The sequence below is a fragment of the Ambystoma mexicanum genome, chromosome 4q (genome assembly GCF_040938575.1).
Source record: "Ambystoma mexicanum isolate Mex_15411 chromosome 4q, UKY_AmexF1_1, whole genome shotgun sequence".
NCBI lineage: Eukaryota > Metazoa > Chordata > Amphibia > Caudata > Ambystomatidae > Ambystoma > Ambystoma mexicanum.
Genome location: NC_090928.1, coordinates 445,217,625 through 445,242,357, shown reverse-complemented (window position 1 = coordinate 445,242,357; position 24,733 = coordinate 445,217,625). Strand labels below are relative to the sequence as shown.

The 24,733-nt window shown below is 44.4% G+C and overlaps 1 protein-coding gene across 1 annotated transcript in view; it reads left to right on the top strand.

The window, feature by feature from the left end:
• Positions 1–24,733, top strand: part of LOC138467255 (uncharacterized) — a 1,232,016-nt gene that overhangs the window by 705,106 nt on the left and 502,177 nt on the right. The window contains exons 28-29 of the mRNA XM_069607273.1: positions 135–266; positions 13,448–13,579. Coding sequence (XP_069463374.1) covers positions 135–266; positions 13,448–13,579 — 264 coding nt within the window. The remainder of the gene's footprint in view (positions 1–134; positions 267–13,447; positions 13,580–24,733) is intronic.

Below are 24,733 nucleotides of genomic sequence, written 5' to 3'. Positions count from 1 at the left end.
ATTATGTCCACCCGTGAATGGCAAGGATTTCGTCAATGTTCAGCTTTTAAAGTGAAGGATTAAAACTAAGACAAGAAAATATTTAAATTGACTACTGGGATTACATGTCAAATTTGTTTTTGTGTCCACTTAAGAGCGACACGGTGGTCACTGTCAATATGGCTGAAGAACCTGAATTCGTTCAAGAGGAATTTTTCCCTGACATCAACATGATTTCGCCTGTGGCTGCCCCTGTTGTGCGGACAGCACCTAGAAGAAGATATCCGGTAATCCACATTTCCTTATATTTTCCTTTCTAAAATGTGAAATGTGCTACTTTTCAAATTGTCAACATTATACATAACAAAGACAATATTTGCAGTAATATATATGTTTACGTCTTTAGACCAATAAGATTTGGATTGGGAGGAAATTGCAAAGGTTTCATGCATGGACTTGTTTCATAGATTGTCTCGAGCTTCCTTGGCACCGAATATTAGATCAATCCACATTATATAACTAACAAAAAAATATGCAATGCCTTTATTTTAGCCCTAACAGGTCATAGCGCATCTAACACGACCTAACCCACTCAAAGTATAATTATAATTGTTCTTTTATAAAATGCTTAATACAGGGTACCAGTTTCTAAGGGCAAGCCCGGGATTCAAGCCTGTATTGCAATGCATTGTCTTGCTTGCAAGACAAACACGTTGCCCGTGAGCTATCCTTCCGGCACAAAGATTCATGCAATTAAACCTGCAGCACTGAGATGCAACATACCACTGTCAGCAAACCATGTATATTCCCCAACTACAACTCCCTTACCACACCACTTCTCCCACTCATACTTTCCTTCCACGCACTCCACTCACCTTCACAATCCCTCACACACAAACACCCAACAGATCACAGTCAATTTAATATTCACCAGCTCTACACTCATTTGTCACAGTTATGGAAACATGCACACCCCAAGATTCTAGGCTTCACCCAGCGTCTCTCCCTTTTTGCTATGATTGGCTTACTGGGCCACCCTCTCTGGGTGTATCCCTTCACACAATGTAGTTCTTCACCCTCTTCAATCTGTCTTTTCCACTGCTCCTCTGACACAATCACTCCTACCAATTCATGAATAGTCACTAACTCGTGAGTTTTCGCTACCCACTTATCCTTCACTTTCACTACATCCTCTGTCCAACATAAGAACTCTCAACAAACAGTCCACTACCAACTTGTCCTTCCCTTTAAAATATTCCACACAGAAATTAATTCCTGGAATATGTGTGGTGTAACATAAGAGTGGGTCATCTCTGCATACAAGGAAAAGTATATGTTGCCAAGAAAGGAGATAACTTGTTGGGATGAAGGCATCTGGGATGGATGACAATGGAATTTGGTGATAACCATATTAAATATCACAACATATGCCCTTTACACATTTATTTGGGCTAGTCTAGAAACATAATGGTGAGGGGCGCTGTTGCGCAGCTAGAAAATGGCTGCTGCCTGAGAGAGCTCCAGGGAGTGCTCTAAATTCTGTAAACATGTCCTGCCTTCAGAGGACCCGACCTGTCCTGAAAATTGACATACGCCCATCTGACAGTTGAGACAGAAGGGTGATGAGGTCTTGGACCATTTAAGACCCTCTTTGCATGGCAACACGGGGTACTTGAAGGGAGCGTTCGCCCGCCGCGGCCTCATGAAACCCGCTCACAGCTGAAGAAAAAGCACTGCTGACACTTGCTAGGGCGATGCAACAGTGCACACTGAGGGACGAGCCTGCCTGATCTCCGAGTGGAGAAGATAACCCTAGCCACGACAAAGCCTACCGGCGGGAGGGGCATAGCAGTTAAGGGATACGTGACAGATGGAGCGACCCCTGGATCTGTGCCGCGAGATCGTAGCTTTGACACTCCCGGACTCGCTATATATTTCTTACCTTGCTGTGGGGACGGGATAGTGAGCCCCCTCCCTCCTCACAGTTGAGCCCCAGCATCGTGGCCAATGCACTGGTGTGGTGGCCTGTGCGGAACCCAGGCCGGTTGGTGTGAGCGGAGCGACCATCCTGGCCCTACTGTCTGCTGGTAGGGGGCTTGTTGCTGGATCGGCGGTGCTGTTTGGCCCGCAGCACTGGAGCAGATCTAGGCGGAGAAGTGCTCAGAGGGCACCATTGTTGATTGCGCCCTGAACTTTCCTTCTGTCATAGCGGTTGCGGTCCTGTCCCACCATGCTCCCTCTCCCCCATGTACCCGGCGTGCTGCACTCTCAGACCCGGATGCCTGTTGTGAGCTGAGCCTTATAGCACATCACCCAGGCCTGACATTCCTTGGGGCTGGCCTATACCTCAATCTGCCTGGCACGGACCAGCGCTTGGGGCTGCTGTGCACTGATCCTTTGCACTTTTCCTCCTTGCCTGTGACCCCACCTGGGAAGTTGAACTGCCTTAATTGTTCGGGATATACTTAACGACCGTGTGGCCTGAGTAATGCTGATCCTATAGGCCCTTGTCTATGCTCAATCAGGATAGCAAGATACTCACGGCAGTGCTGGCCAATAGGCTAAAGAGGGTAATTGGCAAGTTGATACACCCAGACCAAACGGGTTATGTCCGCGGTAGAAATATCACAGACAACCACAGGAGGCTACACCATATCATTGACCAAACTGAGGGAGACTCGAGCGAGCTGGCTTCCGTGTCGTTGGACGCAGTGAAAGCTTTTGATTCAGTGCGGTGGCCGTGGTTGAAAGCGACTCTGAAAGGATACGGGATGGGACCAGGATATATTAGATGGGTCCAGATGCTATTTAGTACCCCGATGGCGAGAGTTAAAACCCGAACCACAATCTCAGATAAATGGCAATTTAGCAGGGGAACCAGACAGGGATGCCCCTGGTCACCCATGTTATACATCCTGGCATTAGAGCCGGTGGCAATATGCCTGCGGCAACAATACGGGGAGGTGGGAATGCGCACGACAGGGGGCACACACCTGATATCATTATATGCAGATGATGTGCTCCTCTACTTGCGCTACCCGGAGGAGAACCTGCAATATGTGTTGGAGGTGATGGGTCGTTACGCCACCCTCTCGGGCATATCGGTGAACCCCGGGAAGTCTAGTTTGTTCCCTCTGGGAAGGTATAAGAGTACCCCATTGGAGAGGCTGCCCGTCTTGCAGACACCCTGGCAGACCGTGACATTCAGGTATCTGGGCGTAAATGTTTACCACAAAATAGAGACAGAGCACAAACATAACACAGAGAAAGCGATGGAGGGAGTTAAGAATAGCATGGTGTTCTGGTCTAGATTACCCCTAGCCATGATGGGGAGAGCAGCTCTACTCAAAATAGTGGTCTTGCCCAGACTCTTGCACTTTTTGTGTGAATGTCCCGTACTTGATCCCCAGACGCTTTTTTGTGAAACTTCATGGCATGTGCAGGGGCTTCATATGGGGCAACTCCAGGAATAGGGTGGCCCTGTGGAAACTACTGAACACATGTGATAAGGGGGGCATAAACCTACCGAATTTTGAGCTGTATTACCTGGCGGGACAGTTGTTGTATGTGGCTAGGTGGTTGTCTGTGGAGGATTCGGTAGAAGCTAGGCTTTTGCAAGGTGAATCAGCTCCTTACTTTTTGAGGGAGACAGTATGGCTGCATAAAACTAAAATAGCGAGGATGGGGAGACTATTGAAGCTGGGCTGGGAAGTATGGCGCAGGACATGGAGAACGGTGGGTGACCCAGATCCGCTTTCCCAGCAGGCCCCGCTGGCGGTGCTATGCGGGAATGACTCCCAATTGTTTGAAGCGGTCTGTAGATACTGGGAACCAGTGGGATTGGCCACCCTTGGAGACATATGGCAGGAAGGGGAGGCGTTGGGATTCCAGGGGCTGCAGGAGGAGACAGGGGTGCACAGAGGCCAATTTATTACTTATACCAAGCTCATGAAACGAGTGAGAGAGAGGTGGCCTGAGACTGTGCTAGAGGAAGAACCCAATGCCTCCCTAGAAACGATGTATGATGTCTCGCAGGGTGCGCACGAAACATCTAGGACATATGAGCTCCTGAGGGTGAAGGCGGGGAAGGAGCTGCTCCAATTGAGGCATGACTGGGAGGAGGAGGTGGGGGAACCCATGACAGAGGGACAGTGGGATAGAGCCCAAAGGTACCATAAAAAGGTGTCCTGGAATGCGAGACTCCAGCAGATTCAGTTGTATGTCACCCATCGAGCTTACCTGACTCCCAGTAGAATAGCTAGGTTTGGAGGCTCGGCTGTACAAAAATGCCCCAGGTGCGGGGAGGAGGAGGCGGGACTACTGCACATGTTCTGGGCCTGCCCTGAGGTGCACAGATTCTGAGAGGAAATAAAGATGAAAATGGCTGGTGGGGGAGTGGTACTGGACGTAGGGTCTGCTTGTGCTTGCATGCTTGGGAATTTTCCCAGGCCACGTCATTCAAAGCATATCAGTAAAATGAAGGACCTGGCATATATTTTGGCTAAACGCAGAATCGCAATGTGTTGGAAAGTGGCCCACACGCCCAGAGTGGAGATATGGTGGGCGGACCTCTTGAGATGGGTGGAAGCAGAAACTGTGGTATGGTTTGATGCTGTCACCAAGGGGGCAGAGGAGGAAGCGGGCCCCCTGATAGCCTGGAGGCAGCTGGTGACCTCAATGGCAAGCCCCCACCAGGTCAATCATGATACAGAAGACTCGGATGAGTCAACAAACACAGAGATTCCTGAAAATGCTCATGTAGATGATGTGGCTGAGATGGTTCGAGTTTGTGGGGAGGGAGGGGGAGGACGGAAAACGACACTGTATAATGTGATGTTTTGATATTGATTATGTATGTCCTAAAAAGTTACCATGGTTGATGTGTTTGTTATAAAATAATAAACATTGTTTAAAAAAAAAAAAAAGCAGGACCATATATAATGTATTTGTCGGCTGTCATCCTCTTCCAAAACACTGATTTCTCTTAGTTTCCATTCAGCTCTCTTCTGCTCTTTGCGTTCATTCCCCATATAACGGTGAGCAGAACAGCGGGAACAACAACTGGATTTCGTGAAATGGGCAACCCAAAAAAGCAAGCCAAAATGGACCAGTTTGCTTGATCTGATCAGGCACAGGCCCCTCCTGCGGCACGCCAGGGCCTTACCCAGCTGGATGTATCAGCCCTCAATCAAACATTGCTGGCCCTGAAAAGCAGGACTGACATCCTTGGTGCCAAAATAGACACCCTAATCTGTAAAGTCGACCTCTCGGCTATCTAAATTGTCAAACTCTGAGGTCACATGACAGAGGCGGGGCAGTGGATAGGTGATGATGAGGATAAAGTGGGCACCCTGAAACAAGAGGTTGCAGCACTCCAACAAACAGTCAAGTAGGTGGCAGCAAAAAAGGAGGATCTTGAGGGCAGATCCAGACGGAATAATATTTGCATCTTGGGGGTGCCCGTGCCCATGCCTGTGGCCAATATGGAAAAATGTGTAGAAAAATTGCTCATAGGGAATGCCCCCCAGTCATGAGTATGTTTATGGTGGATCGGGAACATAGGTTGCTAGCGCCCAGACCTCCTTCTGGGGCATCGGAGCAGCAGCCCATTATCACCAGAAAATTCAATTACTGCAACAGAGATGTCCTTCTTCGAGCCGCCAGCTACAAGAAAGAACAACGATTGGGGGCTGCAATCGTTTGCCTTTTCATGGGCTCTAGCCCACAAGTCCAAGACCAAAGAAAGCCCTTTCAAACTGAAAATTATCTGTCGAGGAAACAAATGCGCTACTCACTGTTATACCTGGCCAAGCTTAAGGTGATGCATGGTGGCAAAGCGATCTTCACCTCTCCAGAAGCTGCTGAACACTTTGCATTTGGTCTCCCATTTGGGGAGGGGCTTAAGTGCAGCGCAAAAGAGCAATGATGACCATTGTGTGACATGGCATCAATCTACTTCCCTAACTGGTTCTTGTCAGGACCAGTGGGCAGCTCCAAGAGTTTTGAGAGATTTCTCCAATTGTTCACATCATGGGGACGCTTAAAGCGAGGGATAGGTCGGACAATGTGATCTCAGTAATGACGTGGAATATACGTGGGTTTACTAATCGGAAAAAAGTCTGTTTAATTATGAACTATGTTAAGAACCGTGGTGTAAACATTCTGTGTCTGCAGGGAACACACTTGATACGATATGGGGCCCCTCCTAACATCACGGGATGGGGTATACATAGATACTGCTCCTCCTACACTTCACACTCATGGGGAGTAGCTACGTACATCCACCGGTCACTGGGATTTAAGCTCCATGAACAAATGGGGGATTAGGAAGGTCGCCATATCCTACTGGCAGGTGAGATGTCGGGTCTGAGGGTTCTTTTGCTGAAAATATACACTTGCCAGAATTCTTTCAGCATTGTGTTAACCACCTCCATAGATTCCCTGACTATGAGGTTGTGTGGGCAGGTGATTTAAAACGGCTATTACCTTGGGTCTAGATAGATCAACTACAGCATAACTCACCCTCCCTCAGGTGGCCCAGAAATGGACTGTCATAGCAGAGTACCATGGATTATATGATGCATGGCACATGACACACCCCATTAGTAGGGAATACTTATATTATTCTATTGTACACGGTAGCCCCTCTAGAATAGATTGTCATGACAACAGCTTCCCTGGATAGGAATATTATTAAGGCTAATATACTCCCCCTGACCCTTTCAGACCATTCTCTGGTGTTAATCCATATCACAGGACCAACCAGACCTCCGAAACAACTGCGCTTACGCTTTAGGGCTAGTGCGCTGGATGACAAGGTGTTCCGGGAAGAACTTGCACAAGACATACAAACCTATTTTCAGGCTAACGTGGGCTTGGTTCCTGACCCAGGGGTGGTATGGGAAGCCTTCAAGGTATATATTAGGGGATGCTGTATTTCCAAAGAGAGAGGAGTCCTGAAGGCATTACATAGGTCCATGACTGCACTAGAGACTGAAATCAAAGACTTGGACACACAACAGGGATCTCAGGATTCTCCAGCTGTAAATACTAAGTTGAGAATAAAGAGGGAGCAGATGAGCCTTTTAGCAGCCAGTGAGAAGAGGTTTATTGGAGACCCCATTGCGGCAGTAGCATATGGTGAGGGTGACCTCCCCGGCAGGGCACTTTCCTGGGCTACTAAATGTGAGTGTCAATTAGATGCTCTCATAGACGTTTAGGACCTGGAGGGGATCCCTAGTAGAGATCTTGGGAGGATCAATGGTATCGTCCGCGATTTCTATGAATGCCTATATACGTCCCAAAGGGACACTGAACATGACTCCATAGCGCAATACCTAGATAGAATAGCTCTAGGTTGGTTCGACCCGGCTCAGGGCGAGAGAGTGAATACCCCTCCTACGGATGAGGAACTCCACATTGCAGTCCTCTCCCTTCCTAACGGGAAGGCTCCTGGCTTGCATGGGATAATGGCTGAGCTTTATAAGGCATATGTGGACCTCCTGATGCCACACCTGTGGGACATGTGCAAAGCTGCTAGATCTTCAGGTGTACTTCCTGAATCGATTAGAACTGCTCTTGTGACAGTGTTGCTTAAACCGGATAAAGACCCCCTAAAATGCACCTCGTATGGACCATTATCCCTAATCAACACAGATAATAAAATCCTTGCAAAAATACTTGCGGACCAAATTATACTGTATATATGCAAGCATTGGTCCTTCCAGACCAGGCAGGCTTCATCCCAGGCAGGTCCACCCAGAGCAACCTGAGGAAAATGTTCGTGCTTATGCACAATGTAAATCCCGAAGTACTGTTCACGGTGGCCGATCTGGACTCAGAGAAGGCCTTCGACTCAGTGGAGTGGCCATTTCTGTTTAAGATCCTCCATTGTTCGGGACTCGGGCTAACATATCTATAATGAGTCCACTTGTTGCACATAGCACCCAGAGTGGCGGTGTACACTAACGGAATGCCCTCAGAATATATTCACCCAATACGGTGGACAAGGCAGGGTTGCTCCCTGTCGCCAATTCTATTCGCCCTCACTGTCAAGCCACTGACATGCTGCATACGGGTGTATCACTCCCACCAGGGTGTTATGATTCACTCGCATCCCTCCATAATCTCCCTATATGCGGACAAGATACTGCTGTATGTGAAACATCCCGGGCAAAATCTACAAACGCTGGTGCAAGAAATATGTAGGTGTGGGGACCTTTCAGGGCTGCAAATGAAATGGTCCAAATCAGAGGTGCTTCCTCTGACTTCAGGGGTGCAGCAGTCAGATATGGGGGAGGACTTCAGATGGTGTCCACATGGCATTCGATATCTGGTCATCCTGGTGACTCCATCTGCGGGAGTCCTATACAGGGAAAATTATGCAAAGACACTCAAGATATTGGAGCAAAGAGTGGGCTTATGGATTCTTCTACTTATTTCTCAGGCCGCTTGACTATCCTTGGCCAAAATGGTGATCCTTGCAAAATTGTTATACATATTCAATAATGTACCCACCTGGCCCCCAGCAAGCTCCTGTCGCGTCTTAAAAGTCTGATGGTTCGACTTGCCTGGGTGGGTAAACAGGCAAGGGTGTCATAAAACCCCCTTGCCCTTCCTTATGAACATGGTTAGCTGGAATATCCAGATGTGTATATTTACTTCCTGGCTGCACAGATACAATACTCTGTTTGGTGGTGGTCCCCTATGGTAGAACTCCCACACATGCACCTAGCAAAAGCAATTACCCACCCGAACAATTTCAAGGCAGTGTTGTGGGTGAACCCGGAGAAGATGGGGCAGTCGGAGATTTAACCAGTGGAAATCACTTGTAAAGCCTGGAGCCAGGTGTGCCAGGTGGTGGGGGAGGGAGCTTGTTATTCTCCGAATCTGCCCATATTTAGAGTCTGTGGTGTCCCTATTCCCCATGAAAAAATAATGAAGACTCATTTTGGAAGGGTCCTACTTCTGGGGGACCTTGGGCAAAACAGGGAGTTCACAGCATGGGACGTCCTAAAAACTAGGGGGAGTGGACGGCGGTGACTATGCTGCTGTATTTACGTTTAAGGGAGGTACTCAAATCTAAGTGGCCAGATTTCCCGCAAGCCGCTGTGCCCTCCCCAATACTTCAACATGTTATCTCTCCGCTGTCCACCAGGAAACTGGTCGCCTCTATCTATAAAATGGTCAGAGCACAGAAAGTAATTAAAGGAAATAACTACAGAGTTAAATGGGAACCGGCATTGGGGAAGTTGATAACCGAAGAACAGTGGAAGGACAAATGCATGCGGACCCGCAACCTGCCTCTGAATTACTGGTTTCAAAGAATCCACTTTAAATTCCTATTTCAGGTTTATTATTCACCTGCCCACTTGTGCCGGTCCTTTCCCAACAGATCCCCTTGCTGCAAAAGATGTGGTTCAGACCTGGCCAATTTATGTCATGTGGCATGGACCTGCCCAAGTATTAGACCATTCTGGGAAAAAGATGAAGGTGCCATGACTCAAATGTTAACGACTCTAAGGCACTACTCGCCTGAGTTGTGGTTGTTGGCAATGATTGAGGGTGGCTCTCGAGCAGAAATGAAACTGTTGGGGATGGCATCAGTAACTGCTAGATCTCTAATTGCTAGGACTTAGACAAGGCACAGAGCCCCATGTTTTCAGAGATGGCTGGATTCCATGAATATGTGAGAGGAAAGAGAATCACAATATGCAACACTGCTACCAAGTGGCAGCAGACAATTGGACTACTGGGACCCTTTTAAAAATGACATGGTTGGGAGGATGCAGAACTCTCCCACTCCGGGAGGGAGCCCTGATTCCTGGAGGCTCCCTCCCTGTGAAAATCCACAAAACTCTGTATAGTGGGAAGCATAACATGGACAACAGCTGGGGCCTGGTGTTCTAAGGATCTACGAGTGGTATGCCAAACTGTTAAAGGAATATGTAGGGGATTGAGTTATTGCTGTTAATATTTGCACTGTATAGGAGAGAACCATGTCACATACCCTCATGCCTAATGGGTGCACTTGGAATGGTCAAACGCACTGCGCTAAACTCAGTTGTAAAGGGGGTGGAGGGTGGGGGCGTTTTTGTTTAACTGATTGTGTTGTTATTCTTAACTGCTATATGAAAACAATAAAGAAAGTTAAAAAAAAGAAACATAATGCTAACACAACTAGAAACATAATGCTAACAGAATTAGTTGCTATGTACAAAATGACTAGAACATCATATAAATGAAAAACATCCAAACCAGTACAACCTGTTACTATCTTACACTTACTACTACTACAACTTACTTACTACTTAATTCGAGGAATTTACGGAATACCTTGAGTGTGCTTATAATTGACAACACCTAGGTTTCCCCACTACTCGCTTGTAATGCAGGCATGTATTCCATTTCATAGTCTGCCCACCTTCTGGGAGCAGTTATGGACCGCATACAGTGCTGATTATAACAAATGTCAACACTTCCTCTCAAGCCCTCCTTGACTTGTTCATCTCTTCCAAACTGATCACTCTTCACACTCTCACTCCTTTCCCCACTTCCACGCTCTCCCTCATCCACATTCTCTCCATCACCTCCTTTCCCTGTGCACCCATAATATCTGGTCACTCGTCTCTTGTTCCATCTTCGACCATCATCCAATAATATATAGTGCGTTCCACACTTTCTTGGTTTGAAAAACACAAACTCTCCATTCTTTACCATAAATGGATACTTGATTCTTATTACATCACCCACCTCCACGCCCCGCTCCCTCACTCATGTTTGCTTCTTATCATATCTTCTTTTGTACCCTGCTTGGTACCTACGCAGCCTTTCAACTATTGTAGCCTCATCCAAAATAATCTCTTCTCTCCCTCCCATCCACGGAGGACTAACAACTGACTTCATGTTTCTTCTCCTTATTACAAAAGGTGTGTACCCCATAGCTGGATAGGGTGTATCTCTATATGCAACAATCATTTTTTCCAGCACTCACTTTCACAATAACCCTGATGCCAATGCCAGCTGTAAATTATCGTTGATTAATCTCAGTGGACGCAAACTCCTCTGCATTGTCACTTACAATGCACTTAGGAAATCCCTCCCTAGCAAATACGTTTAACAAAAAGTCTAATACAATTTTTGTGGTTACTGAACTGGCATATTTTAATTCAAGTCTCCTTGACGGTTAGTCTACTATCACCATACGATATTGACACTCTTGATGCACATTCTCGATGGGACCCATCACGTCGATCACCACCTTCTCCCACACATCCAAAGACACTTCCTTTGGCTTAAGTGGTACATGCTCCACCTTTCTGGATTTGTCGCAAACACAGCAACATTTTTGGAGACTGTGGGAGAGCCAACAATGGAGTGGGAACAGTGGAAAGACGTAATTAGCTTGTATTTGCTGGCCATAAATGTGGATTGATAGGACACATGGCATTGGATCCTGAGTGCCCAGTGGTGAAGGGGATGTGCTGCAACAACAAGGGACATTTTGCAAAGACGTTCGGGGCTAGTGTAAATGGAAGTAGAGAACGCTGAGGCTGGAAGAGACAGAGACTTTTCCAAGATAGTTGTGCAGATGTAGGGGGCTAAATCGATGTCGGTGGAGGGAGAAGAAGGGGAGAAAGGCCCATATATACCACCTCTAATGAATAGCAGGGTGGATGAGAGTATTGTACAGATGCTAGTGAACTTGGGATTGTTGTACATGTTGGTTTCCCAAAGAGTGTATGAATCAGTGTTGCAGAGGAGGATGGTGAGTTGAAGGAGAATGGCATTGATCCTTCTGAGTATGGAAGTGTGCCGATTCATATCCTGGGATATGTGTGCTGTAACATAGAAGTGGATATTCAGTGCATAAAGGGAAACGTATATGTTGCCAAGAACTGAGATAACTTGTTGAGGTGGAGGCATCAGGGAACTTTTCAGAAGGAACCTACACCGGGTAAGGAGGGGTAAGGGTTTATTCTGTATACAAGTACTTTGTCAGGAGCCTTGTACCGGCACAGGCAGTTGCCTCCCAGTCCAATGGTCTTCTGCCAGAATACACACACGTAATATTGAACTTGGTTATCACCAAGTTCCATAGTGCAACAATAGTACAATAGTGAGCTTTGAGTCTACTTCATTTCATGTGCCAAATTCTGAAATTCCTGTTCAGCGTCCTTCCACACGGGGTGCATCTGCCTCATGGAGAGAGTGGAAAGGATCTTCATTGAGAGATTATATAATTGTAGTTGGGTAGGCATCTCCCAGCATGCTTATATCAGGTAGATAAGTCATGCCAGGTGTAGCGTCTGAATTCTCCGCTTGTACAAAAGACTGATATGCATGCAGTCTTTTTATATGGCCACTTTATTTATTACCATGATCATTTTGGTAACCGGCCCTGCTTTCATTACCATTTACCCAATGAAAAGAGATGACAAATTGGATTCACGGATTTGGCTCTGCTTTCTAATTTTGGCCACGTGGTGGCGCTGAAAGGGTTGCCTACAAGCTAAAACTATGGCCATGGAAAGTGAAGATGGGATAGATATGGATGTGCGAATGAATAACAGCCTGGGGATTAGTTTGCTTATTTACCCACCTATCGACCGCACATGGCCATGCTAGTACCTATGGCCATTCCTACCCATTACCTGACCTTCTGTGCCCAAATCACATCCTCAGGAGATCTTTTTGAGTCTGGCTTAGTGCTTTCCGAGCACTTTTTTAGAATCTATTGACTTAAGGAGAGCTATAAAACCACTTAACAAGCTCTTGAGGTAGCACAACTGTCTTAACACAAGTCTGCCTTCAGCCACTTGACTTATTAGCACTGTGTGGCTGTCCTTGCATCTGTCCCTTGCACTGAATGTTTTATTAAAACCAACCATTGGCAAACATAACAGTTTTGTGTCTTGCTTAGGCATTAGGTAGGCATTTAGTAGGCACTGCAATAATATGGCCAGGCACTAGCGCTATTTGTCAGCTGTTGGCAATTTAGGGGCATGTTGTGCCACTTAGCAGTGTCTGGAAAATGCTGATCACATGCCTACACAAAAGCAAAGAATGTTGGCTTTGCCAAAGTCTGTTTCTATTTTTTCTGGAAATGGCTGGCAATAGATGTGGCAATGAATGCATGCTTCGGGAGAAGATGCTGCTTTCTTCTTAAGGCCTCTAATGAGGAAGGCAAGGGCTTGGAGTAAAGGAGATTACTCATAAATAGGCAGACAAATATGTAATTGTATATACCTCCCTCATATGGTGCCTAACCCAAAATGACTGTCTGCATCTGATGGTTAGCCTTCAACGTCTGTTCTTTGAAACCAGAACCATTATTATGTCCACCCGTGAATGGCAAGGATTTCGTCATTGTTCAGCTTATAAAAGTGAGGGATTAAAACTAAGACAAGAAAATATTTAAATTGACTACTGGGATTACATGTCAAATTTGTTTTTGTGTCCACTCAAGAGCGACACGGTGGTCACTGTCAATATGGCTGAAGAACCTGAATTCGTTCAAGAGGAATTTTTCCCTGACATCAACATGATTTCGCCTGTGGCTGCCCCTGTTGTGCGGACAGCACCTAGAAGAAGATATCCGGTAATCCACATTCCTTATATTTTCCTTTCTAAAATGATGTTAAATGTGCTACTTTTCAAATGTTCAACATTATACATAACAAAGACAGTATTCGCAGTAATATGCATATTTACGTTTTTAGGCCCAATAAGATTTTAATTGAAAAGGTTGTATCCATGGGCTTGTATCATAGATTCTCTCGAACTTCCTTGGCACAGAATATGAGATCAATCCACATGATATAACTAACAGAAAAATATGCAATGCCTTTATTTAAGCCCTAACAGGTCATAGCGCATCTAACACCACCTAACCCACTCAAAGTATAATTATAATTGTTCTTTTATAACACACTTAATACCTGGTACCAGTTTCTAAGTGCCAGCCCAGGATTCAAACCTGTGCTGCAACGCGTTGTTTTGCCAAGACAAACGCGTTGCCCCTGAGCTATCTTTCCGGCCCAAAGGGTCATGTACCTACAGCACGGAGATGCAACATATCACTGGCAGAAAACCACCTATATTCTACAACTCCCCCACCACACCACTTCTCCCACTTATGCTTTCCACCCACACACTCCACTCACTTCCACAATCCCTCACACACCAACACCCAACAGCTCACAGTCAATTTAGTAGTCACCAGTTCCACACTCATTTGTCACAGTTATGAAAAGACGCAATACCCCTTACAACCCTGTGTCACTTCTCTACTGCCTGCACACCCCAAGATGTTGTGCTTCATCCACCGTCCCTCCCTTTTTGCTATGATTGTTATTTTTAGAATATATCTTTATTGGCGGTTTCATAAACAAAGTTCAAATACCCTCTGTCTGATCACAGCATTTTAAACATGTTTTGTTGGGACAGTGCTGTTTGTCTCCATGTCATTTTCTGCTTATTTTACAGCATCCGTAAAGCTACTCAATCTTGCACACCTTCTCAAGAAGGTCAATCAACCAGTCTTAAGCAGAAAAATCCAGTAACACCATCATTAGCCGAGTCAGAGAAGCCTAGCCATCGCAGGGAACCACCATAAGGCTCTGTACCGAATTAGCTTCCTCTCCCCATTACGACCACATCTCTCTTCCTTATATCATTCCCCACTACCTCTGCACCCATCCCTTATGTACTACTCCAGCTCAATCCTCATCCCACAACACACCATCCATCACTAACCTTTCCTTTTTTCCACTAAACCCAGTTGAGCACCCAAAGATCAGTGACACCACTTGCAGCTCCCAGACGTCTTGCTCCCACGCATCACGTCTCACAGCATCTCCCCCGATCACCACCATCTCTCATCAATCCTCCTTGATACCATCTCAACCAATATCAGCCCCTCATTCAATAATTAATAATCCAAAGGAATGCCCCACACCATTGTTGTCCCCCAATATTCAAACCCTCCAGCTCACCCATAGACAGCCCCTACCCTCACAGACCTCTCAGTTATCAAACCCCCTTAGCCCACCTTTCTTTAACACCCCATCCCCAAACACTACACAACCACATACTACACCACCACACAGATCGCTTTGTCAGCCCTTACTCATATTAACCCTTCTACCTCACCTTCTCACCTCATCTAGTTCTAACATAAACTCCACTAACTCCCTGTTCCCACACTTACAATAATCTCTTTTGCATTGTCCCATCTCATCTAAATACCCACCACCCTCCGTCCGCCAACTGTAAATTCACATACCACCCTGTGGCAGCATCAAATACCGACCACCTGGTTGTTCTCAAGTCTGTAAGTGGTTATGAACAAAGCATTTAACATGAAAATAAAATAAAAGGAAATTTGACAAATGTGTAGCAGTCAATTTGTATGTAAAACACAACAAAACAGAGTTATACATTATCAAAAGGAAAGAAAAACCAAATATGAGACATACCAGATGTGCCACATTTCAGGTCAGAGACCGGGAATAGAACTGATTGGTCGAAATTGAAACAAAGATACAACATTCAAAATTAAAGAAAAGTACAGTCAATGTATTGATTGTTCATGAACAACTGGTTCAGTTCTAATATTGTAAACTCTTGTTTTGACCAAGCTTGAAGGATGGTTGGTGAAAGACGTGAGATTTGAGGCCACCTGACTTGTCCTCTATTAATGGCCATGATGACTACCAGTATATAGTGTAATGAACATAATGCATAAAGACTGTATTTGTTGAATGTAAGTCACCCATGCACGTGGACAAATTCATGGTGTGTTAGTGTCATATAAAGATTATGGATAACGGTATAAATTCCAGTTGGGAATGTAATATAATTGGATTAGAATCATGTTGATCAAATGTGCACGAAAACTCAGAAATGGGGCTTACCCAACTAATAAAGCAAGATTTGCGTTCACCTGTGAACAAGAATATTGAGGAAGTGAATTATTCTGAATAACTGAGGAGTCATGTCCTATGTAGGTTGAAGACAGCATTAGTAGAGAACATACCTGGAAGGACTGAGCAATCGAAAATAAGTGGAAATAATCTCGAGCAATTGAATTCAAATCGGGTTACACGTCCAAAATAATCAGAATCTGCCTCATCTGTAATACAGCCGTTAAGCATAATCAGAATTGTGTGTGGTTACGTATAATACCTGGCCTAATGCCATTGTCAATGTCAAAATTCCTACCTGAGGTCTGGTTCCAATTGTGGAGTCACATTAGACAACAACCATCTGGAACTTGTGTGAAACCTTTCCTGAAGTATCCAGGTACTCCAAGTCAAAAGAACTGGTATCTAAATCATTCTATCCAATCTAGAAAAACAGAAATAATTGCAATTCAATAGAGGCTGTCGAGAAATCTTCATGGGTCATATTATCATGTTGACCTGTTCAGAACAAAACTCTAACTCCCCTTGCTCACAGAGTGATATATATAAGTATGCATGGTGTGAAAACAAACAACCAATAATGATGAATGTCAAATGGATAATCCTATCATTCCCTCCAATTGCTAGACCACTAGAATGCGTGAACAAGTAACGTGGTGAGATATAAAATGAAAACATTCTCATGATGTGAAAAGGAAACGATATCTGAAATTCGTAGTATCCTAACCTGTACTAGGTGAGAACAATGGCGTGGGATCAATCCCTGAGTCGAAAAATGGCACGGACGAGGCCAGGAAAGGGAGTCTCAAATAAATAAACCTCATTTCCTATGTGTGACATCACACACGGCGACGCCCGCACGTGGTGACGTCATGTGTGAACCAACGCATGATGTCATGTGTAAACATTAGTGCAGGTCATGTCCGTTGTTGATGAATTGTGATGAACAATGTGATTTGTGAGTAAGTACTGTTACTGCCCAGGATGAGTAAAAGGATGTGTGTTTGAAAACACTCTAAATAAAGGGACATAAATTGAAATGTAAGTTTTACTGAGATAGCTCCTCCTAGACATTAATTGTAACTCATACTAGATAATGTCATGAATAATTGGCTATAGATGCCAATGCTGAGAATGAACCTTACGGGAGGATGCCTGCAAGTTATACTGGGGTGGCTCCTCAAAGCCAATGTATGCTGAATCGTATTGGATAATATTAAATTAGGTTAGACATAGGTGTTAATGCTGAAAATGAATCAATATTGGAGCGGGTGTCAACAATCCTGGTCTGAACCATCATTGTCCTGTCCGAAGATTTAAAAGTGTTGTATATCATGCCAAAGAATAGGCAGGAGAGCAAAGTGGTCTATATAGGAATTAGTTAAAGAGTAAAATGAGAAGAGATATATATGAGCTCCAACTACCTTCTTAGAAAAGACTGCTGTTATGAGTTAGTTGGTCATAATTAGCATGGTGTTATAAGTTGGTTGGTAATAATTAGCAAGGTGTTCATGAGTGTTGGTTGTAATTGGTTGACTGTGTGTTCTAACTTGATGGTCGTCTAGATAGTAAATACCTCTGTCCCCAAGTTCCACACGAGTAAGAGCAAAAACACTACTCAAGCAATCTTTGAGGCCACAGGTGTAGAGTGTTGTCAGCCTGGAACCGGGAACGCCAGAAGAACCCCCTGACCACTGTAAGGCAAGGAAGGGTTATGTTAAACAGTGACAATACTAGCAACAATGAGAGGGACTGTAGTAACAGGGTAACACCAGCAGCTTACCTATTGGGAACAGGTGGGGAATCGGTAGGTGTAGGCAGGTAATACAGCTGGCATCGGCAACAGGCTGGGGTGTTCTGATGGCACTCCGGGAATGCACCTGAGTCAGGTAGGGAACAAGAACGTAATCCGTGATCAGTCCTAAACACAATCCGAGGTCGGGAGCCAATAATCAAAACTGGAGCCAGGGAAATCCAAATGCAAGTCCAGTTTCCAAGCCAGAGGTCGAAAAACCCAGGTAATCAGGGAGCGTGCCAAAATCCAAGAATAATCCAAGGGCAGTCCAAGTAAACGTTCCGTGATCGAGGTAGTACAAGAATAGCAAGAGTAACAACATGCCAAAACAGGTCTCCGTGAAGAAGCTGTGAAGCAATGTTTCCGCGTCTGCTCGGCCCATTTCAAATTCGAGCGTGGTCATGTGACGCGATCACGTGACCGCGGCTGCGTGTCACGTGGAACGCAATGCAGACAGGGATTGGTGTTGCGGGAATCTTCTGGTCATGTGACGCGTGGATTTCCATACGCCCTTGTCACGCCGTGGAGCGTGGAGGAGTCGCCATGACAACCGCCACCGCGGAAAGGGGCGCAAGGACACCGGTCCACCAGCCGGGAAACCCCTCTGGCTGTGCCGCTGTCGTTGTCATTGGACGTGTGTGTGAGAACGGGGAACAGTAGCAGGTGAGTGATTGGACATGACACTGTGGTAAATATGAGATAGTGGGTAGCAAGTCAGTATGGCTTCTCATCTTCAGGAAGTGTAATGGTGTGCTGTCACGTACAACAGGCCTTTCTTGTGTTCATCTCATGGTCACGATTGAGTCCATTAGTGGTACACCTGAGAAAACAGATTGATTTACATTCCAATTGTCTCAATTTAAGCCGCATGTTCCCACCTCTTTTTCCCCTCATAGCTCTCATCAACCCAATGAATCGTATGTCTCCTTTATTACCCCACTGATTTTGTCCTTGCCAATGCATGGCTAGTGGTGATTTTGGGTCAGCACTTCTCAGACACACTAGATGTTCCCTAATCCATACAGCTTGCTGCAAACACATATTATGGCATATACAACATAGCAAGTTTTACAGTTTATGAAATCATTAATCCTAATTGTTGTACCAGATACATCCGTAAAAACTTGACAATTGTATCTCAAACACATAGACATGCTCAAAAGTTTTTTGGGATTCACTCTGTGTAACAATGGTTGTTTGTTTAATGACCAATACTAGGTACAAGCGAAAGGAGTGGCCATGGTGGCTAAATTTGCACCAACTCTGGCAAATCTGTTCATGTCAAAGTTTGAAGAGACACATATTTATAACCAGGAAGCATTTAGTCACAATCTGATTGCTTGGAGAGGATTCATTGATGATATTTTGATTGTTTGGAAGGGATCACAAGATTCTTTTGATAATTTTGTATCACACACTAACAATAATAATTATGAAATGATATGATATGATAATTCATTTATATCGCGCTCGTACACAAAATGTTTCAGAGCGCGAAATTTGGCATTAACTTTACAGGACATGCTAGTGCACTATGTATTGATTTTTTGGACTTACATATCCCCTTATTGAAGACGGCTCAGTGCAGACTAGAACCTATCGAAAACTGTCATGACCACTGTGAGGGGGCACAAGTTGTGCCACAAGCAGGCTTCCACCAGAAGCCTGAGGGCCTTAAAACCACTTCAAAAGGGCTCCTAGAGCCGAGCCAGTCCTGGTGCCTTTGGCACCAGGCCCATATGTAGGAAGGAATGGCTGTTCAAACTAGGTCCCATTTATGTACATGGGCCTTTAAATCCAACATGGAAGCACCCACACAGTCTAGTTCTAAGAACCAAGCCATGCGGTCTAGTGTTTTGGGTGTGGCAGGCCTGGAACTACTTTCCCTGGTACTACTTTACCTGGGCTATATAAACCACACCCTGACTGCAGAACATGCTTCGTGTTATTCTGAAACCAGCAGCGTGACGCCCACCATGTCCAGCTCCTGGTCTTCAGCATCTTCCTGTATTCCTGCAAGAACAAGAAAAAGAACAAGAACAAGGTTATTCTGTCTTACCTGAGATAACACCATCCAGCACTCAGCATCTCAACTGGGCTGCAATCTGTGGAAACCAAGAGAAGAAGAAACATCACTCACATGTGAGTACTAGCTTATGGACTTCCGGCGAACCACTACCACAGCTGCTGTTCGAACATTGCGACCTGCAATAACGAGAAAGGGAAAAACAATATTAGAACACACGCTTCCAAAACATAGAATTGCATCAGTCTTACCTGAATTCCATCGCGCTACGCCACACTTCCATCTGGAGCACCACAGCAACATCTGCAAAGGAAAAGAGACATATTCAGGTTCGCTTTCAATATTAAACAACTGCACAGCACTGTATTTACCTTAACGGATTCCAGGGGCCTGTTTTTCATCACGCTCTCATCCACTCGCAGCACCACAGCGGCCTGTCAGTAGAAGAAGAAGAAAACACAGGTTAGCTTTAAAAGACAATAAAGGCGCTGCGCTTCACGCTTTCTCTTACCTAGGAACATGCCTCTCCATCCGGCACGCCATCCTCAAGACCTTCGCACCTGAAAAGAAGGAGATAAAGACATTAACAAATTCCCACCATAAACAGAACAAAGACTTACAATTAACAAACCTACCTGCCTACCAGCAGATTCAGGGTCACAGCTGGTCTGGGCCCAAGGAAGGCATACTGCATCAGTGAAAGAACTCGGGCAGCTCGCCAACAAATGTCAAGCGCCCCTGCACAAGAAACGCAGGAAGGATAGCTCACCCTACAAAAAACTAAGAATCATTATTCAGCACTGGGCAACTACGCATCCAGGGTTCCAGATCGCAGAGCCTTCCAGACGCTGCCGGGGATAACAGGTGAGGATAACAAAAACCTACAGAGGTGAATTCTGTACACTTTGTTCAAAGTAGTCATCAACAGACAACGATTAACAATATTCCGGGGGAGAATTTTATAGGGCAAGGAGGAGCTGTAGTCGTGATACTGATTACGCCAAAGAATGCAACATACTTACACACCGGTTTTTGAATAGAGGCTATCAGCCGGACATCATTAAGAAAGCCTTAAACAAATATGCTAGAATTGAACAATCAGAACTCTTAGTTGATAAAAGCAAACAAAGTGCTCAACAACAACACATTTCTATTGTCACACAGTTTTCCGAGGATTCCTCTTCTTTATACCAACTGGCTTTGAAACATTGACACATTCTCAGACTAGATAAGGATCTGTTACCTCTTCTGTCAGACAAACCTAAATTTACACTCACCAAAGCACAAAAGATTAAACAAATATTGAGCCCCTCTCTTCTTAACAACACGGAACAGAGCTGCAATAAGAATTGGCTCAGCCAAACTAATGGTTTCTTCAAATGTGATAATTCTAATTGCTGTAAATATGCACATGACAATTGTCAAGTTTTTACGGATGTATCTGGTACAACAATCAGGATTAATGATTTTATAAACTGTAAAACTTGCTATGTTGTATATGCCGTAATATGTGTTTGCGACAAGTTGTATGTGGGCAGCACTATCAGACAGCTGAGAGTATGGATTAGGGAACATCTAGCAGGTCTGAGAAGTGTTGGCCCAAAATCCCCACTAGCCATACATTGGCAAGAACAACATCAGTGGGGTAACAAAGGAGACCTACGATTTATTGGGTTGATGAAAGCTAAGAGGTGAAAAAGAGGTGGGAACATTCGGCTTAAATTGAGACAATTGGAATGCAAATGTATCTGTTTTCTCAGGTGTACCACTAATGGACTCAATAGTGACAATGAGATAAATGTCTTCTTATAATCATCCAATGTATACAAATTTTAGAATGTTATTCTCTAGACACAAGAAAGGCCTGTCGTATGTGACAGCACACCATTACACTTCCTGAAGATGCGAAGCCATACTGACTTGCAACCCACTATCACATATTTACCATAGTCAAGCAATTACAAACCACACTCACATACACCTTGCTAATTATTACCAACCAACTTATAATACCATGCTAATTATGACCAACTAACTCATAATAACAGTCTGTTCTAAGAAGATAGATGAAGCTCATCTATATCTCCTCTCATTTTACATTTTAACTAATTCCTATGTAGACCACTTTTTTCTCATGCCTATTCTTTGGCATGATATACGACACTCTAACATTTTCGGACAGGACGACGATGGTTCGAATCAGGATTGTTGACACCTCTGGCTAACCTAATTTAATATTATCCAATATGATTCTGCAATTATTGGCTTTGAGGAACCACCCCAGTAGACCTTGCAGACATCCTCCCATAAGGTTCGTTCTCAGCATTGGCACCTATAACCAATTATTCACAACATTATCCAGTATGAGTTACAATTATTGTCCAGGAGGAGCTATCTCAGTAAAACTTACATTTCAACTAATGTCCCTTTATTTAGAGTGCTTTGAAACACGCATCCTTTCATTCATCCTGGGCAGTAACAGTACTTCCTCACAAATCACATTGTTCGTCACAATTCATCAACAACTGACATGACGTGTACTAATGTTTACACATGACGTCATGCGTTCGTTTACACATGACGTCACCACGTGCGGATGTCACTGTGTGTGATGTCACGTGTAGGAAATTAGGTTTCTTTAATTGAGACTCTCTTTCCTGGCCTCCTCCGTGGCATTTTTCAAATCAGGGATTGATCCCACGCCATTGTTCTCTCCTATTACAGGTTAGGATACTACAAATTTCAGATATCGTTTCCTTTTCGCATCTTGAGAATGTTTTTCATTTCATATCTCACCACGCTACATGTTCGCGCATTCTAGCGTTCTCGCAATTAGAGGGAATGATGAGGATTATCCATTTGACATTCATCATTATCGGATGTTTGTTTTCACACTATGCATTCTTATATTACTCTGTGATCAAGGTGAGTTACAGTTGTGTTCTGAACAGGTCAACACGATAATATGACCCACAAAGTTTTCTCGACAGTTTCTATTGAATTGCAATTATTTCTATTTTTCTAGGGTATATAGAATTATTTAGATACCAGTTCTTTAGACTTGGAGTACCTGGATACTTCAGGAAAGGTTTTACACAAGTTTCGGATGGTTGTTGTCGAATCTGACTGCACAATTGGAACCAGACCTCAGGTAGGAATTTTGACATTGACAATGGCATTAGGCCAGGTATTATACGTAACCACGCACAGTTCTGATTATGCTTAATGGCTGTATTACAGATGAGGCAGATTCTGATTATTTGGGACCTGTAGCCCGATTTGAATTCAATTGCTTGAGATTATTTCCACTTATTTTTGATTGCTCAGTCCTTCCAGGTATGTTCTCTACTAATGCTGTCTTCAACCTAAATAGGACATGACTCCTCAGTTATTCAGAATAATTCACTTCCTCAATATTCTTGTTGTGTTCACAGATGAACGCAAATCTTGCTTCATTAGTTGGCTATGGCCCCTTTAAGAGAATTCTTGTACATTTGATCAACATGATTCTAATCCAGTTATTTTACATTCCCAAATCAAATGTATACTGTTATCCATAATCTTTATATGACACTAACACACCATGAATTTGTCCACGTGCATGGGTGACTTACATTCAACAAGTAATGTATTTATGCATTATGTTCATTACTCTATATACCGGTAGTCATCATGACCAGTAATTGTGGCCTCATATCTCACGTCTTTCACCAACCATCCTTCAAGCTTGGTCAAAACAAGAGTTTACAGTATTAGAACTGAACCAGTTGTTCATGAACAATCAATACATTGACTGTACTTTTCTTTCATTTTGAATGTTGTATCTTTGTTTAAATTTCGACCAATCGGTTCTATTCCCTGTCTCTGGCCTGAAATGTGGCACGTTTGGCATATGTCATATTTGTTTTTTCTTTCATTTTGATAATGTATAACTCTGTTTTGTTGTGTTTTACGTACAAATGGACTGCTACAAATTTGTGAAACAATGTTGTTTTAATTTTCATGTTAAATGCTTTGTTCATAACCCTTACAGCCTTGAGAATGACCAGGTGGCTGAAACACGTGTTGGCTGTACACCACAGAAAATAAATCTTTATTATTATGGACTGATCCGTCATATTTATACTTACTCATACCATTACTCAGTTTTGCAAGTACTAGCAGTCTGAGCGCAAGTCACCTTCCCAGATCTTTAATCAAATACCACAATCTTCCCCTCTGAGCCTATCCACTCTCAGAACAACCATCTTGTTCCAATCCAACCGATACCCTCAACTCCAATCCTTCTCTCGGCATTCAGATCACTGTCCACTCGATCCTTTTTGCACCGCTTTAACCATACTTTTACCCCCAGCTGAGCTTTTGTATCCAGTTCCAGGGATTGAACATACACGAACATACATCTCCACAGTGTTTTGAGCCATTTTGCCACCAAAGACTGTGCCTCTTGCCCTAACCACATCCAAATATCCACCCACATTTCCCAGCCTTCACATAACCACACACAATCATATCTCACCACCACCACTGCCCCCCACTCACTCAAACTCACCCACAAAGACACATCTAAGCTATTTCACCCACCAGCATAGGTCCCCTCTCCCCACCTTTCTCATCCAAACCCCTTACATGGATACCTCCTGCACTACGATCCACTCCTACCTTATCCCTGCCCAAAGGATGAATCACACACTCTCCCTTCACTTGTCACATGCCAACATATTTTGGATGCAGCTATACCTGCACCCTCTGAAGAAGCAAACTCATCTCAACAGTGAGATCAAGGCATCAAAATCCTGACCATCCCGAAGGAACAGGCTGTTGTGCAACCAGCAGACACAGAAAAACACAGATCTCCTGGCTGTGTAGCATAACAACCACATTCAAGTGCTGTCTAGCATAACGTGATAAGAATTCCACATAAAACTCATTAGAGCACTTTCACAATGGGACGCAATTAAGCCCATAGGTCCAGTGATTGAAGCAGCTTGACTCCTGGGCCATCTA